The 19,720-nt window shown below is 38.4% G+C and overlaps 1 protein-coding gene across 3 annotated transcripts in view; it reads left to right on the top strand.

Annotated features, from left to right (window-relative positions):
- Positions 1 to 2,330: 2,330 nt before the first annotated feature.
- Positions 2,331 to 19,720, top strand: part of frmd4ba (FERM domain containing 4Ba) — a 52,660-nt gene continuing 35,270 nt past the window's right edge. The window contains exon 1 of one of the 3 annotated variants that reach the window (XM_079884516.1): positions 2,331 to 2,645. Coding sequence is in view for 1 of the 3 variants with exons in the window: in XM_079884515.1 (XP_079740641.1) it covers positions 17,153 to 17,314 (162 nt within the window). In the remaining 2 variants the exon portion in view is untranslated. Of the gene's footprint in view, positions 2,646 to 17,099; positions 17,315 to 19,720 lie in introns of those variants that run through there. The other 2 variants (XM_079884517.1, XM_079884515.1) reach the window with 2 other exon arrangements.

Raw genomic sequence — 19,720 nt, forward strand, 5'->3', positions numbered from 1 at the left:
CTCTCCCTCAAAACAACCTTTTTTGTTGTTAGAATCAGATGTTTTCTGACACTTCCCCATGATAAACGCAACTTCAGTAAGGCCTAAAGGTCTTAGCTGACAGTAGCTACAACAACAAACACTAGAATGCTAGTTTATGAATTTAATATGCAATGTCGCTTTTCGTAATACATTACACTTAGTTCATTATTTAAATTGTAGTTAACTTGATAACAAACTTGCCGTGACCAAATTATGTCCGTGGTGTTCTTCATTCATCGAAAACATTTATAACCATACAGCAAAAACAACTTCTAAAACCCCAAAAAATCCAAAAATGCATTTGCTGTGGCTCAATGTATTGGATGTGCTCGTCATAGTGCGCATGCGTGCAAAAACAAATGCGTGTTGAAGAACAGACATTCGCAAGTTTATAATTACATACCTAGATAATTAACAATAGAATTGCCGTTTCTAAACTGACACAACTTAAAAAGTAAGTTGAAAAAAAGTCCCTTTCAGACTTTTATTGAATGTTTCTCCAGTAGATGGTTCTAAACATTTCTGCCAGACCAGTCAGAGATGTTTCATCCACTAGATGGCAGTAAACCATAGCTTATTATGAGGGAATGGAAGCAGAGATCCATTGTTTATAATTTTATTCTCTTAGGGGACCAGAATACAAGTTGTGAATTTCTATAATGCACCAAACATAGTCTTTCATCCTATTTTATCCTTTTCATTGGTCTTTCTTCTGGTTGTTTAACAAACCAAGACTGAGAATCCAGGAACATATTCAGTGAATTAGAAGGCATCAAGAAAAGAAAATATGTACCCTATTCATTTTATTTGACAATAACGTTAACAGAACATCGCCAAAAGAGAGGTGGGGATGTAAATTATGTGAAACCAATGCCTGCAAAATCCATCATGTTATAATGTATTTTTCCAAAAGCCACAATTTTTTTTTCTTTCCTTCCTTTTTTTCATTTTCCTGCTAACAGGCCTATTGTTTCTTTTTTTGAGAGCTTTTGTATTGTTTTGAGCACTGACACTCCCTTCCTTCCCCATCCCTCTCCCTCCCTGTTTCACAAGTCCTCTCCCTCTCTTCTGCTCCCTGTGCTTTCTCAGCTTCCTAGTTTTAGCCTTTTAGGGCATAAAAATACATTTTAAATTGGGAAACCTCTACACATACCACCTCACATTTTTGTAGACAAAGTAAATTAGAATTTACAGTATTGTGAGGATTGGTAACATAGACTGTAACTACATTTGATAAACTGTGTGCTTGATGTTGATACAATTTGTCATTGATGTTATCAGTAAGACTGTCTACATTTATTTATTTATTTTATAAGAAAGGCCCACATGGGGTTACACTTTTGACTTCCATCAAAATTAAATTCAAAATGACATGTCCTTCATCAGGACTATCATAGGTCTTAACAAATGCGTGTTGTGAAAATGTCCGCTTATTCGCTGAGGTGAGAAGTGAAACTTTTCTCCAGTGACAAGCCCAGATAACTCATTTACCCATCTTACTGGATAATCAACGGAATCAAAATGGATGTGGAAGAGTGAGCAGGCATAGCAGTGATGACTAGCCATGTGTGAAATCACAGAGCTGGACAAGAGGTGGCAATCTTACACTCATCTTTTTCTATATCAACATAAGATATAGCACAAGTCAAGAAAATGTTTAAAGTCACCATGAAATCAAAATGGACCATTCTTATTTTTTATGGACTATTGCTATTATAAATGGTTTATCCACTAACATCATTGTTTAAAAAAAAAAAAAAAAAAGTGCCCTCATAATCTTTAATCAAAATAACTTCCCCTCCTTCTTGCAGCGAAATCTCATCTCTTCTCTGATGACATGTTCTCCGGTGTGAGGGCGGGACAACCTGTCACTCACATGAAATCACAGCAATAGCAAACCACAACCATCCAATCAATTCCCAATGGACAAAATCAAGTCCCGCCCTACATTTCTTCTTGTTTCACTCGGATATACGTCACAATAGCAAATACACTTTACAAATGTGTGTTCTTTGGACCACCTAGTCAGAATAATATACATTGTGACTTACATTTTCTGATGGCACAGAAGAGGAAAAAACTTATTAGCCTATACCATGCAAAAACATAGTAATACCTTGGTAGTTTTTATATAAAGTGGATATAACAAACAACAATATGATTTTATAGGACTGCATTGATCATGACAAAAAAAAACACCATTTATTTCCACTCCATTATTTTATTTTATTTTATTTTATTTTATTTTATTTTATTTTATTTTATTTTGTTTTGTAGGCACTGTAGGTTCAGCCCGCGCGCGCGTCAGTGGCGTTTGTATCACCAAGGTAACGGCAGAGGGAAATTCGTCTGCTCAGGCAGGACCGACTGTAGGGATCAGATAGGGGCGGCGGAGGAGGGGTAAATCAGTAAACGGACCTACAGAGCTTGTGTCCTCACAAACCTGACATGAACTGTATCACTGGCTGGCTGTATATTTTGCGCATCGCTTTTCCTTTTGTGTTCATGACTTTGGACGCGAGATCACTGAGACAACAGAGTCATTTTAGGCTCCGGTAACAAAAAAGACAAAAGATTTAGGCAAACCTGGGGCTTGAACACAACAATACCGACAATAAAGAGAGGTGAGTTCCGCTTGTTATTGAAAGGTCTGCGTGTTCTGCATGTTTTTTTTTTCCCTCCTTTTGTGCTTTAGGGATAATGGATTTGCAATATTATAACAACTTGAGGATAAGAAGTTGGGTTTCTTTGATACACATTATGTTTGACATGACGACCGTACGGTAGGCTACGACCGGTGTCAGAAACTTCACCACATACTATTTGTGAAATACACCAACAAATTACTTTCTCCAGGATCAGAGAGACAGCTTAGATTCAAACTTTGCGGAAAGTGTTTTTTTTGTGGTGAAATACAGTTAATATTACACAGTAATATTGCCAGGAGCACCTGACTCCTCTTAAATGAGCCTTCAATGGTGAATGCAAAACCCTGTTTACTTGATAGTATTAGTTGATTCACAGAGTTACTCAGTGTAAAGTTGTATTTTTTTCCACAAATATAAAAACTTTTAAGTTTTCATGCCTTGCTCAAACCTTGAACAATGATACTCAATGCCAAGGGACTACCTGGAGTGAGAACATGTGTATGCTTGTTTCCTGTTGACACATGTGAGAGAGCTGTTGATTAGAAACCCTGGCTCATTTTAAAAGACCAAGGAAGACAGAACTCCATCAAAAAGCTATTTTCCCACCGTTCCTGCAGACGCTGATTCTGAACTTCCTACTTCCTGAGAAAGACAAACAATAGGAGACAGAAACATGTGACATCCTGATAGTGTATGAGGGGAACGGTGACGCACTTCAGTCCAAATTTAAGGAGGATAAGCAATGCTTTCTTTGTTTTTAGGGCTTGTTTTGGGAGCAGGTGATGTAATTAAGCTAAATCCAAATTAAATTTAATTTAAGGGATACGCTGGTTGTATTTTTAAAGGCAAGGACTTTTTGTTTTGTGCATGTGGTTCAGCAATTGATTTATGCCACAGTGGGTTACTTTTAGCTGGTTTTATCAGAAAAGCACATGCACACCTTCAAACACATGCATACTAAAATTAGGAAGCATTAAAATGGGGTCAGTTTTCCCAATTCCTTTAAGCTATTAAGCTAACTGATATAGAAAATTCCGTGTCTGATAGAGTCATTTTCCAATCAGGGTGCTTTAATGGATTTGCCTATAGAAACTAGGCTTTTAATGTTCAACTATCATTAAAAGCAAGGCTTTTCTCTCTGGAGGTTTTTAGGGTAGAGTGGTTAATTGAAGCACATTGAACACTTCCCATCCCCCTTCTCCTGAATGCATTTTTGTCTATATGTTTTTATCTTTCTGCCCAGTTGCTTTCCTTTAACACTGCTCATGATGTTGTCATATGATATAGTTGTAAATCCAGTATGTTCACCATGTGTAACCTGACAACTAGCTCACCTTCCTGTTGCACAACAAAGGAAGGCTGACCACAAAAGATAATATTCCTTGCCTGCATACACGCTGATGGCTGACGCTTCCAGAAGTGTAACTTGAAAATGGCCACTTTAAGGAAGAGTGTTTTGGCTTTTTTAGAAGGGTGTTTTTAAATGATTTCCACACTTGATTCTAGCTGAATCTAAACTTGCTTTGAGATTTAGGAATTTGATTGTCAGTTCTCTCTGTGGGTTGGCAGTTATCTTTAAGCTTGGAAGTACAAATCAATTCAAAGCCTCTGCATTTAATGGCGCTGGCAATGCCTCAGAGGGGTATGTGGATTCAGTTCAATTCAATTAAACCAACTCAGTTACAGAGCAAGTGTGACCTGATGTCGTATAATTGATCCCTTATTGCATTAAGGACACTGGTGTCAGTCCAATTTCACCATGTCCTTAGAAAGGCATGCTGGCAAATACGGCATCAGATGGCTGAGATGTTGAAATGTACAAAGTACATTTGTAGAACAGATGAAATTAGATAATGTTTGCAGATGTGTCTAGTAATGGGTGCCAGTTTTCTCAGTAAGAGTCATATGGAAATCAGAATATTTGTGTCAAATTAGTGAAAAATATACAAAATGTACCCAGAATTTAAGTGGGTCATTGTTTTTGTGTTTAATAGCTGTTTCTTACTTGTTTTTCCATTCTTTTGTCTTAACTGGAGTATTTAAATTGTCCCGTGGCAGCTCGGAAAAACAAAGAGCTCAAAACTAGAGGTTTGGTAGTCCATAAACCTGTCCTCGGGATGTAAAACTTTATACCTATCAACCAATTGCTATTTATCCATATTGCCCCTTCAATTAAAGGCTCTTAGAAAATATAAGAACTGATACAAAGCTAAATGTTTTTATTATGTGATGATGTTCTGTTCCAATAATTGAACTTTAGCTTCCATGATGCCCTGCTACTGTTCTCCAGGGAAAACCGAAAATGATCCCTATAGTTATAACTCATTTTCTCGCACTGGCAGGCATATGTTCAATTACATTCCATCAATGCCCGAATGAGAGCGACTATTAATATCAGTCCACCTAGACACAGAGAGGAAGAGCTCATGATAATGGGCCATACGCTGCTGTCTCGCCTACCACTACTGTTGTATGTGTGTGTGTTTCCTCGCTTTCAAGAGACCTTGGTATGGTAACATCCTCGCTGAAAAATAGACATGGCCTACAGTCTGGATGGAAATCAATAGAGTTGTATGGTGCTGCTCCACATAAGTGGTAGCGCTGGAGGGAATCACGGCTGATTCTTCAACATTTCTGTGTTTTATCAAGGGATAGTGTACTGTTCTTTTCAAGGGGGATGGCTAGAGTAAGTGCAATACCCTGTAATATGGTAAACATTATCAGAACGATGTTTCATAAATATTGGGTTAGGTTAGTAGCACATATACAGCCCTAAGGCCACAGTGACAATGAACTGCAGACGGGACATGGGACACAGGTCAGGAGCCCTTTTCATCTAGCAGATGGTAAAGGAATTGCTTTTCATATTAATATGAGTGACAATCAAATCCACCACATGCCCTTTGCTTTTTAATGATTATTCAGCCTTAAAGAAACATATTTTTTCAGGAACAGATGTGTTGCATTATTAGTTGTCCATTTGAACAATCCTCCAAACTTGTAGTGGACTTCAGTTGTAATTTGTTTATGCTACAGAAATTGATGATACTTTAAACTGTGCGGTGTTATTAAGGAGAGGTTTCCTATTACTTTAAGTTACCCAACTTATGATTTTCCAACCTGATCCCATGAGAAAACGTGACTGTTTCACGAGGTGACTATTTCGTATCAATTTATTTAAATGAAAATTCTGTCATCAGATCTCACTCTAAACTCATATTCCCCAACACATTCGCAACCTCTCATCATTACATGATTTCAAAATCATTGAAAATGGCTTCTTGTTTCTCTGATCCCTAACTTTATGTTATCATGTTGTTACTGTATCTACGCTCAGTGTATCTGTATTGTTTTTTGGTCTGCTGTCGGGTTTATTCGCTATAATACTGTAAAGCGACCTACAGTTTGCAGAAAGATGCTATATAAAATAAATGTATTATTATTACTTATTATTATTATTATTATTATTAACTATGAAAACATTCCACCTGTTATAGAGATTTGCTAGTAACCACCTTTAACACCCTAGCAACCACCTAACAACAACCAGAAACACCATAGCAACACACTAAAAACTATTCAATGTAAAAATGATTCATTCTCAGAACTGTCCTTTGAACACGCTCTAACTTCTCTGCTACTGAAGATGACCTCTGCTTAGATAGAAACTTGACACTTTAGCTTTAGCCTTCAAACGCTGAAATATGGATGACTCAAAGAAAGAGAGATCTGACTTTTGTCACCATAAGCTGACCGGTCAGGTGTGACTAGCCTTGGGGTGGGGGAAAGGACTTGGTAAGGTCTTGACAAAAGACGATGACCTTCTCATGCCATCAATGACCAGCAAGAGGTGAATGAATTGTTGCCCAAAGGGGTTAGTAAAGCTTTACAGGATTTTGTGACTAAGCCTGTTGTAATTTCTTACATCATCAGAAATTTACAATGAAGTCTTTGTCTTTTTTTTTTTCAGAGAATGGTGGCAACTTTGCTGAATTGCTTATTTTTTATCTAAACAAAGCAAAAGATCTTGTATGACTGGATCATTGTGATAAGACTGAGCAAAGAGTGCAGGTGGCATGTTGTGATCCAACTTGTCATGTCTGTGAATTACTTGCTCATGCATTTGCTTACCCTGCTGTGCCTGTCTTGTTTATTTGTTCTGACACATGGCATGTGTCTGTGGGCCATTTACCCTCATGAGAGAGGATAAAGATCACAGTTAAAGTAATTTGATTGTTCTATCCCTCTGTTTCCCGTTCGTGGACTCAGTAGAATAAGGCAATGTTCAGAAAAGCATCTTATACTTATTGTTCTATTTTTAATTTTTTTCAAAAGTGTATTCTGTACATACATAGTATGCAAATGTGCATATTGTTGCTTAAAATGTTGCATGTGTATGCATAATACATAGTTTCACATATTATTTCACGCGATGTTTACTTCACAGTATTTATTTAGTAATCCATTCTGAACAGCCTAAATGAACACAAATGTTCAAAATGTTCTCATCCACCACATGTTCAAGGACTGTGAATTATCACAGGATCATTTTGCACATGTTTGGTCAATTCCAATACCAATTCTAGTGTTAAATGAGATATAAACAATTTTACGAGAGGCTGAGTTTGTGTTCCTTGTCTAAAAAACACTTACACATGGCCTTTTACAGCAGTAGCCTTAGCTTGAACCCAGCCTGTTGTGCTGCAATAAAATTTTTATACATAACTCATCTGTATTTATTAAAACAGATTCTTCCATCTCCAAATATTTTCAAATATCTTTTAAGCCAGAAAGGAGGAAAATTGTCCTTTTAGCATGGCTGAAATTAAGGTGAAATGTCACACTGATTTTGAAGGATATGACAAGAGACAAGGACCTAAGGTTCAGTACAAATGTTTTGAAATGTTAACAGTGGTAGTTTGCATAATATATAGTTGGAGATGCGTTGTGAAGCGGGAGAGAACATTAAATATTAATAAGGACAAGAGCCAAGAGAGATGGAATAAGCTAAACACTTCTTATGCTTCAGTAGCAATAAGATTACAAATTCACAAAAATGCGCATATATAAACATATCAGGGTGAGGGTTCATTCAGCTATGGACTTCAGAATGTTTTCTGTATAAAGTGTGACTGTGAGTGTGTGCATCATTTTATAAGAAATTGTCAAGTTATGTGACACATACAAGGGAAAATGCAATACGCTAGGTCAGTGCTTCTTAACTGGTGAGTCATGACAGAAAATGCTAAATATAAAATAAAAAAATGCAACTAACCATATAATCAAATAAAAATGTTATTAGCCTATAATTTTTAGGGATGTGAATTGATTCAGAAATAATAAATAGCCTAATTCATACAGGTCTTTGTGATTAATAGCATGAGCACATAACACTAGCCACATGAAGTGGGGAAAAACAAAATCATAGCCTCAGGAAGAGAATTATTGAGACTGCATTACATTAATTATTTACATCCAGACAATCGTAATCACAGAAATGTTGTGTTTTTTCCAGTCCTAGAATTTTTATTAGGGAGTCGAAAATACTTCCCATTACTTTTTGGGTTGACATCAAAGTCTGTGCATCCATTCTAAATCTATAGTATTTTGGTCATTTGAAAAAAGCAGCCAAAAAGGTATATAGATGGCAAAGTTGCTTGTCATGACTTCATCAATAAAAAACATGAACAAATCAAGGTACAACTATAGCAAGCTATGCAAGTCACAGTGTGTTTTATGCTGTGAATAATGTTAATAAGCTTGCATATTGTTGGGACTACTCAGTTTATACATTTTAGTGCTTGATTTTAAAAACAATTTGTTTACTTTTATACGATAAAATATTTTCATATAGTGTTTGAATCAGTTAACATAAGATTAATATAGATCATTATAAATAATAGTTGACAAAAAATATTCACTATTTGAGCATCAAAAGTCATATATTACTTGCTCAGTAGTACTGTGATAGCTTAAAAATGGTTTATTCTGTCTTCGTCTTTATCTCTTCACAGCTCTTTCTTGCTCTCTCTCAGATTATCTTCTCTGCCATTGTCTACCCCCCCCCCCCCCCCCCCCCCCCCCCCTACAGTGAAACTAAGAGAATCCATTCATGGTTTTCATCTCTTGCAAATGATATTTAAACCCAGTGGCCCCACGTTCTCAATCTACCGTTCTGCAAAGTCCCTGCACCCACAATCCCGTGGGGACCTTATTAGAGGGGGCAGACAGACAGTACGCGCAGAGCGCTGGGCAGAAGCAGCAGTGACCACCTCCCCCGTCTGCTCCGTGGCATCTGTGTTATGCGCACACACACTCACACCCATCCTTTTTGTCATGGTTCAGAGGTTTCAACATAACCCAGCTCTGTGTGCTATGGCCTATGTCAGCCCCAAATCCCAATCAAACAGACACTTCAATGGGCTCTCTGTGACAACGAACTACTAAAACCCCATCACGACACATAAAGCAAAGACTTACTGTAATCTAAATGCCCGAGGCTTAAATATTCATGAAGGCATACACTTATATTATTTTAATCTTCATAAAGATATATAAATATAGCAAAGACTAAAAGATTTTTACATATTCTGAAGAAAAAGTAAGTGGTGCTAGGTGATGTGGGTGGTTACTAGGGCGTTGCTATGTTGTTGCTAAGGTGTTCTGAATAGATTTTAGTGTTATGTAGTTAGGGTGTTCTGGGTGGTTTCTTGTTTGCTCGCTAGCCCAAGTCAAAGGAGTCTATTAATATTCATCAGATACACTACTGTACATACAGCATCATAACTCCAGTCTTCAGTGTCACATGATCCTTCAGAAATCATTCTAATATGCTGATTTGGTACTCAAGAAACATTTCTTATGATTATCAATATTGAAAACTTAATATTTTTGTTGATACCGTACTGTGATACTTTTTCAGAATTATTTGATGAATAAAACGTTCATTTATTTGAAACAGAAATATTTTAACATGTTTTACTGTCACCTTTTTTTTTAACACCCACCAAGTGAAAATCATATGTTTGATTGTTTATGAAAGATTTAACATTTTGAGGTATCATTTTATGCTCAGCACAAACAACGTGGGATGAGTTATATTATATGCCAAATACTAAGGGTTAAATTCCATTTCAGAGCCCTATGTTTTTTCCCAAGGCATTTTAAATTAAAATACAACAGAGCTGAATTTATTAGAGCAGCCTGCTCTGATTTTGATCTCTCTGTGTTATGAAAAGCATTATTATTTTTACAGATTGCGAAACAGTTGGTCTGATATCAGAACTCTTTTATTTCAATTCAGAATATTATTGATTTCCCTTCCAACAATCCACCTGTCAAACCATCTGTAACCCAACAGAGACCTCAGTCAGTCAGTCAGTGGGCTGGTCAAACAGCCGTTTGGTGTTGGCTCTGTACAGTGGCATCCCAGTAATGAAAGTGTAATGCAGACACTGCACTTCTCAAAGCACAGTCATGCACACTTTTGGGGCCATCAGCTGTTGATGTGCACGCGTGTACTTTGGAACAGCTGCATACCCATCATTTCTGAGTGTGTGTGCCCTCTGGATGCATAAAATGCCTTCCCCTTTCAGCCAATTAAATATGCTCATATTGCATTTGGTAATTGAAGTCACATTATTGCTATGCTGGGGGAGCGCACAGGGTGATGAGGATGGCAGTTCTGTGCCGCCCTCCTCTGGGTTCCTAGTGGAAATTAGCTCATTAATACAAATCAGTGTATGAATGTAACCATGGGAGTTTGTCTTGGCACTGATAAAAAGGAGATAGATAAAGCTTGAAACAAAGAGAAAAAGACAGAAAAAAAACAAACATTTAGCCAATAAGAGTTCTCTGAATTTTAAAGATGCATTAAGGAATAGTTCATTTAAAAAAATCCCTATTTTATTTATTTAAATGTATCATTTATTCAACCTCATGTAGTCCCAAGATTTGTAGGTGTAGACTTTCTTTTGCTGAAGGACTTCTTTGACATAATATTAGGGCTGCTCAATATCGAAATACCGCAAATGTACATATCGTAATGGCTTGCGATAACTGCCTGATTTTAATATTCTGAAAGATTACAAAAAGTCCCAAGTTTTAGGTTGACGCAGACAGCAGAGAGTAGACTGGATACGTGACTGTTACATATGACAGGTATTCATGCGCACAGGATCCACTTGTCCGTGCGAGACATCTGTCGCAACGCACTCCACAATGGGTGACGTCAAGCGACTTTAACACGCATCCCGGGAAGGCGGCGCTGCATTTGATAAAATGCTGCACGTCAAAAAGCTGGCTGATGCCCATCTCGTTAAAAAATGCAAAATTCGATATGCAATACGGTAATCCACTTTTGCGACACGACTGTTGCGTATTTAAAACCTGCGAGAGACTTTCCCCCGTCTCCATATGCTCTACTTCTATTGGATAGTCAGGAACGCCCATCAACGTATAAATGTGGGGAGGCGTCGCGACGCAAAAGTGGATCTGTACCGTTCCGGTACTGACGGTAGAGATACACTTTTGCGACACGACTGTACCGTGATCCACTTGTCCGTGCAACACTTCTCTGGCGCCGCACTCCACTTTACGGTACGGATCCACTTGTCCGTGCGACACGACTGTCACGTGGTGTCGCAACGCCTCCCCACATTTGTATGTTGATGGCCGTTCCTTAGTTTACCGCTATGGGTGTGGTTTTGACCGAGCGGGAAATGTTGCATATTTAAAACCTGCGAGAGACTTTCCCCTGTCTCCATGCTCTACTTTTATTGGATATTCGCGTTGCGTTCAACGGAATTCATTTGCATAAAGATGGGCATCGGCATTTTTCCAAATGAAGCGCCGCCTTCCCGGAATGCTTTGCGGGCGCTTCCCATAGGAATAAAGTGGAGTGCGGCGCGACAGAAGTGTCGCACGGAGAAGTGGATCAGTACAGGGGGGTGATCCAGCATCTGGAAAGCGTACCATCCCCGGGGGCCGCCATTGGCTAACAAGCCATCACCTGCTGTTAGCATTCCATTGACTCCCATTCATTTTGGCTTCACTTTAACAGCGAATAACTTTACATCTGAGGCGTTTAAAGACTCTATTTGTTTATTGTTTATTTCTAAAGAAACACGACAATGTATAAAAGGCTCCATTACCTTGTATCTTACGTTATGGCCCCGTAGAAGCAGTTTTTGTAAAAGTAGGCTAACAATTGCGTCATAACCACGCGACTCTCTGGAAATTACCGTAGAGACAGGAGGAGAGGCTCGCAGTCAATCGGGGGACGTGGAGGCATAAAGTCCGATAAAGTCAAGGGAGAAGCCCATAGAGAGTCATAAAGTTGCTCCTAACTCATGGACAGCTCCTACTCACACTCTCCGTCTCTGCAAGATTCGGAAGGGAATGATTCAGATTGCTCTTGGCACAGCTACTAGAAGACTTACAACTGTCAGACAGGTTGCCCACGTCACATCTACGTCATCAAGCTCAGTTTGAGTCTGCGCAGTACGCTCAGCCATCAGGAAGTGAGTGCTTCTAATTTGCTTCACTTTTCTTCGTTGAATCCAATGGGGTCGCTGTGTCCATTTCTTTTACTGTCTATGGTTAAGGTACAGATCCACTTTTGCGACACGACTGTTGCGTGGTGTCGCGACGCCTCCCCACATTTGTACGTTGATGGGCGTTTACCGCTATGGGCGTGGTTTTGACCGAGCGGGAAATGTTGCGTATTAGAAGTTAGAACAGAGGACCTGCGAGAGACTTCCCCCCCGTCTCCATATGCTCTACTTCTATTGGATAGTCGCGTCGCGTTCAACGGAATTCATTTGCATAAAGATTTTTGACGCGCAGCATTTTTCCAAATGAAGCGCCGCCTTCCCGGAATGCTTTGCGGGCGCGTCAGAGTCGCTTGACATCACCCATAGGAATAAAGTGGAGTGCGGCGCGACAGAAGTGTCGCACGGACAAGTGGATCTGTACAGTTAGCCTAATGCATATCATGCTTCCTTAATATTGTGCAACCCTATAATAGTATCATTATTGACATATGATGGTATTTTTACAAAGCTGATAACACACAAATTTGTATACGCACGGCTAGTGAGTAATAAAGATTATTACTTTTTATTATGATTGTAAGAATGCAGTTTTTTAATTCAACTGTGAATTAAATGAACACCTTCTGGCCCAGTCTATGTAATTGCTGTCATTTGAAGGACTACTTGACTACTGACGTCATATAACACAACATCCAATTGTCCTGTTTGTTTTGGAAATACAATAGGCATTTAATTACTTGCAGGGTGCCATCAAGCGTCAATGCCATTAAAATGAATAGGATCCTATGTCACAGAGAGCTTGAGTTTATGCACATGACACTGGACAATTGCCAATGTGTGAGGTCATCATTCAAAGCCAAGTTGAAGCTGTAATTGTATCTCAGTTTCTGTGGCAATAACATGTAACGTTTGTATGTAAAATGCATGGCTCGCAGACCAAAGCGCAACTCATCACTAGCAACTCAGGGCATAGTTCTCCCAGATGTTTTTGCCTTTTAAACACAACATGTGGAAATTAGACTTGTCATTTGATGTTTTTCCCCCACATTGATGTAAAAGTCTTTGTTTTTGCTCACAATGTGCTTTCTTTTGAGTTTCGGCCTAAAATATGCCTTCAAAAGCTACAGCTGTGTTTACTTTTAAAGGTGCAGGCAGTATGTGAACCTTGGTTGCTCTGTGTGTTTGTGAATACAGGCAATTCTTTTTTCTTTCGTAGAGAAGCTCTTGAGTGTGAACCTTATGTTGTGTATGTGTTTGTACTTGCATTTCATATTTACAGCCTGCATTTTGAGCATTTTATGTAGCCTATGTGTTGTATGTGCATTAGATGTGTGTTTGTTTTTGTTTTTGTTCTTGCTCTCTCTCACACACACCTGAGAGGTTTAACCAGATACTTTTGTCAGATGTACCCAGAGAATTACCCAAGACTTCCATTGGGAATGACTTTCAACATCGTATTCCTCAGTGTATTCTATGCTGAGTTAAATTTATAATCTATTCATTAGTCAACAAATTATATAACAGGAGAGTTTGCGTCACATTCACGCAAACAATAAAATATTTCTCAATTTTTCAGTATAAGTATATTTGAATTATAGGGGTATTATAGGGATAATTGAATTTGAAAATGAATATATTTTTTTCAAATATCAAAGTTATACATCTAAAACATATTTAAGGGTAATATACAGTACAATTTTAATATTTATTATTATTTTATTTTAGTATTTTTTAGAAATTATGTGAGAATAAAGAACTGATGGAACCATATGAGAAATTGGTTGTACAACTTAGCGGCCATTATACAGACATATTTGCCTTGTTTATATGTTAGACTTATTATGAAAAAATATTAAAAACGTCTTATTTTTTGTGTGGAATTTGAATTGTTTTCAGCCTGGAGTTTTACATTAAGGTTGAGGGGGGTGTAAGATCGATGTAAGACTGAGGATGTCCTGTTTCTAACCCCCGTGTTTGCTCTTACCAATGCCACAGGCTCTCTGAATTCCCAGAATGCACTTAAACCTTTGACTCTTTGCCTTTCAGCAGCCAATCAGTGCTTGACATCAATGGTTGCTCTGCTCCGTGAGGGAACTTTTGAGCAGCACTGGTCTCAACTTTGTCAGTCATGGTTAGAGGCTCTTTACACTAATGCCTTTTAATCAACAGCTTGGATTTTTTGACATATTGCCCCTATATATATATATATCCTAGGAGCTGTGGCACTGCAAGAGGGTTATGTTTGCTATTGCTAGCCTTTATGGTTAGTGTTAGTGTGTGTATCACACTATCTATCAACAGTTTGGAAATATATATATTTTTTATGTTTTTGAAAGAAGTCTCTTACTCTTTCCAAGGCTGCATTTATTTAATCAAAAATACAGTAAAACAGTCATATTGTGAACTATTATTATTACAAGAACTGTTTTCAGTTTTAATATATAAATGCTGCTGCATTATTACTCCAGTCTTCAGTAGGCATGGGCCGGTTACCAGTTTCAAGGTATACCGCGATTTGAAAAAGTCCACTCTTTTTTCTGTTATACCACTCCTGCGTATGAGCTGTTTTTGTATGTCTCGTCCATAGACTGTATAAAACAATGGACGTAGTGTCCTTGACGTCACCCGTAGGTTTCTGAAGAGCATTTTTGAAGCCCAAAGTGGGCGGAGCCGGCCGTCGCCATCTTGGCAGCGCGTCACTCCCAAAAGACGAGATTAGCTGAGGTGACGTGACGCCTAGATAGCAGACAAACGGCTAGTAGTGACAGCAGCGGCAATCCACCTGTCACTCAAGTGGCCACGACCTTATGCAGAACTTTCAGGCTTAATATAATTTAAACAGATGAGTTAGAAAAAAATTCACCCCTTCAAAATTAGCTATATAGACTAAAACCACTTTTTGCACCGGGCTGTAAAAAAAAAATTCTGCTTTAAAGTTGGGCATTTTAACATGGGGGGGGGGGGGTCTATAGGATTGACTTTCTTTTGGAGCCTGTCTCTAGCGGCTAATCGATGAATTGCAGTTTAATCACTTCCGTGTTGGATTCAAGAGAGAGACCGGAAGGTTTCCGCTTGGTCTCGTCAAAGACAGAAAGTGCAGGAATCCCTCAGGTTGTGTGCAGTGTAGAGAGTAACACGACCCCTTCCCCTCCAGTTGGTTCGAGCACGAGCAGTCTGTCACCTGTGTGTAGGATGGCCAAAAGAGGTGAACCCCTGGAACTTTTTCCCTAGTCGAAAAAGACGAAGGGGTGTGGCTGCCTGTAATGTGGTGATTGAAATCACAAAATGACCATATTTCAAGAAAATGCTGTTCTTTTGAGCTTTCTATACCTATTCATCAAAGAACAGCCTGTCTTGCAAACATGCAGCCTGCATAGTCTTCCTTCTCTCTTTTTTAGATGCATGTAGTCTATATTGATTGGCCTATATTTCTTAGTAGATTTTAACAATGGAGCTACCACTTAAATGAATTGTTTACTGTTTTGTTTCTCCGTTCTCTCTATGGTCTTTGTTTGCGTCATTTTGAGATTCTGTATACCTCTTGAAATGAGCAATTTTAGCAAGCTATATCCAGTTCAAGTGTCATATAGAATTTTTTACTTACTATTAAGAGCCTGTTTCATCAAATCCCTTTATTTCTAGTGCATTCTTTATGTTTTAGAAGATTTAAATCTTTCAAACATGTAGTGACATACACTTCTCTATAAACTACTGCCAGAATGACAGCTGTGTGTGCATGTTCCTCTTTGATTTGTCCAATTTCCTGCCAAAATGACCCTTAAGGATGAACTCAACACCAATATGTGTAATGCAAGACCCTAAACTCATGCACAAACAGCAGGAGGAGAATGAAAAATATTCTTTTGGATTGCTACAAAATGAATATATGGAAGCTTGTTTCCGCCACGGAGTAAAACATAAAAAAGGTCATTGCAACTTTTTATCTCGCAATTCTTACTTTTTTCTCGCAATTGCGAGTTTATATCTCACAATTCTGAGAAAAATGTCTGATTTCCCAGATATAAACTCGTAATTGAGAGAAAAGTGGAAGCGGGCTTCCATAAATATCTGACATTTTGAATGTAATCTAAACAGATTTGGAACAGAAAGTGATGCTGTGGAAAACCTTTTATTCCATTTTGTCCATGAAGACCTTTGAATTTCCTCTATAATTTGCTGAGTTTGGCCGTTAGTCATAACACATCAGCCTCTTATATTGCGGATGGCTCAGTGAGTATTTTTATACATTTTTCCTTTATGGAATATGTCGGGTGGAGAAGTGTTGCGTCTTGCGGAAACTACACCCTTAACATACACACTTTCACTCGCAGGCTACATACAGAAACAGCTAAATGTAACCCTTACCTTCCCAGAAAGGAGCCAAAAATAGTCAGCTTTGAGTTTTTACTTTTAATCACTATGACTACCAAAACATTGTCTTTTGATTGGCCTTACATAAGTGTCTGTAAAATGTTGATCACAAAAGACATAAGCTTGTAAAAAGCACAGAGAAACCACAACGTTTGTTTACGAGAAGGGACTGGCACGGCTGGGGCGGCCATTGTGTACAATTTGCGTAAATATGTGTGCGTATATGAGTCTGCACTTATTTGTGGTCACATTCTTTTGTTTATGAGTGTGTGCTGTGCACTGTTTATTACTGAAGTATGTATGTGTCTCAGTCACTGTGTGTTATGAAGCCTCAGTACAGTCAGTAGGCTTGCCTCTGAGTCTGACTGTGGATTGTTTGTGGCCTGCCCTCTCTCTGTGCTCTCTTCCAAGGGGGAAAGTCTTGGACAGAAGCCTATATAGTATATACAGAGCCTCAAACCCAGCCAGTGGCATTCCGACCCTGGCTCTTCCAGGCTCCAGTTAGGTTACATCAGCCTCTGAGGGAGCACAGCTTCCCAGTGTGCCAAACAAACAGCGATGGCGCAGGGCTTATTTTGTGGCATTGAGGATCTTCTGGCCTCTGGAAGTCAGTTAGTGTGGACTCTGACTGAACAGGTGTTGAGGAGATGCTATAGTGATGGGCTTGTGCACTGTAGGAGGTTCCTGCAGACATGCTGTCGTCTGGGAGATGTCTATCAGGTATGAGATGAGAGTGATGATGATGATACACTTTGGTTTATAGTTTATTTGTCATAATATTTGTCTGTACACTACCGTTCTAAAGTTTGGGGGTCTATCTGTCTATCTATCTATCTATCTATCTATCTATCTATCTATCTATCTATCTATCTATCTATCTATCTATCTATCTATCTATCTATCTATCAGCTTTGCATCACAGGAATATATTAAAAATAGAAACTTTAAACTGCAATAATATTTCATAGTATTACAATAATTCACTGTTTTACTATATTTTCGGTCCAATAAATGCAGCACAAGAGACTTCTTTCAAAAACATATAAAAATTATTTCTGACCCAAACTTTTGAACAGTATAGAGTAAATGTAAATTAAAGGGTTAGTTTAGCCAAGAATACAAATTCTGTCATCATTTACTCAGCCTTATTTTGTTCCAAACCTGTATCACTGTATGTGAAACAGAAAAGGAGACATTTAGCAGATTGTCATCTGAATTTACCATTTGTCCTCTACCATTAATAACAAAAAGAGCAATTAAAAGCATCATAAAAGTAGCTTATATTAATTATGCGCTATATTAAGGCTTATGAAGCCATATGTGAGGAACAAACCATTTATTTATTATTTATTAAATAAAAATCACTTTATATAAAAGAGCAGCTTAGACATTCTGTTTTTTAATAACTCCTTTTGTGCGTCATGGAAGAAAGAAAGAAAGTTTGGAACAATATGAGGGTGTGTTACTGATGACAGAATTTTAATTCATGGGTAAACCGTCTAAAACTTTGTTTTTTTGAGAGTTGGTCGAAGTCAAAATACAAATGAAAATTTTTGGACTTGTCAAAGCACCATCTGCTCAATTCACTTAGCGTTCATGCGTGCAAGTGTCACTGTTGACTAAGGATGTTTTTCTTCTCTTACTGTTGTCAGAGCTGTGGTCTGTCTGATGTCATTGTGTCTAAGGAATGTTGTTCTAGTAACCTTAACATGAATTCAGTCATTCATGACATCTGATATACCTGCTATATCAAAGACAGATGTGTTTTTTCTGAAGTCAAGCTGAACAGATGCTTGTTTTCCTCTCAGAATATTAGTCATTTATTGTGTTTTTTGGGCATAAGCCTATGGTCTCCATTCACTTTCATTTGCCTCAGGAAGCTTTACAAACTCGTTTTACGGCAGCGATGGCCCTGTCCCAAATGGCGCACTTCATGCGGACTTTCAGTCTCGTGGACTTGAATTGCGCGTGCTCGCTGAGTCTACGAGTCCGTAGGCCGTCCCATTCAGCATTTTACCACTCTGAGGTGTGCTCAGCAGCGCCCCCTTTGTACTCTTGAAGCGGTCTTCCGCGAAGCCCGCATAGAAGCAGGCTCCACGCACTTTAACACTTTAACTAACCAGGAATCCTTGCGAAAGGCCAATCAGACAACGGATGGGAGAAGATTTCACTCATGGATAATTGTTGACATGGCTGAGAAGAAAATATTACGGTTTTTATGACCTAAATGTACATTTTACCAGTTGTTACCTACAGTTTATACAAACATTATGGTCATTGATGTTTCAGTGGTTGATGTTTCAAACATAATAATAGCGCGTTTAATAATACGATCGCATTATGATTCATTAAATAAATAGAACCGAATGGCAGGGCTTTACTGAGTCATATGTAAACAGTATGAATATTGAAAGCCTGTAAATTCATCTGAAACGCATGCACATTTTCATTATGTTTTAAAATTGTAATCTTAGTTCAAATGGAACATTATGTATTATTAAGTACAACTGTATACATCATTTAAATAAGCATATCTATTGTCTAATGCCCAGGTGATATGCACAATATCAAAATATAGAACTGTAAAATTAGGCTGTGTAGTTGACATGGAGATAAGACGTCGGAGCGCAAAAATGTGATTTCTCCTTTCCAACAACAACCAGGCCATTATTTCCGGCGTGCCGATCGAGTCTGTCCCAAAAATACCTCTCAATGCGCCCTCGTGGACTCACGCCAAGGGCCCTATAGGTCTGCACTACATGACGTCACCAAAGTGTGGACTCTGAGGAAGTCCACAAGTCCGGAGTGTGCCATTTGGGACAGCGCCGATATCAAACGCTCATTGTCTCTCACTTGCTTCGTCACAGATTGCGACATCCCGTGTTTTGGGTGATGTGCATTTGAATGAGAAATGCATGCTTTCATTGAGTGGATCGGGATAAGATTCTCAGCAATTAACTTAAATTCTACTCTGTATCTCATACAAAACTCTTATATACCGCCAGAGAGGACTGCGACTGCAGCACATTGTCATTTGAACTATACTTTTGGTACCGATTTTGACATTTTTGCAATAAATAAATAAATTGGGATTCCACTTGTCTGTTATGTTTGTCTTTATAACTA

This window comes from Squalius cephalus (assembly GCF_949319135.1).
Source record: "Squalius cephalus genome assembly, chromosome: 10".
Classification (NCBI taxonomy): Eukaryota; Metazoa; Chordata; class Actinopteri; order Cypriniformes; family Leuciscidae; genus Squalius; species Squalius cephalus.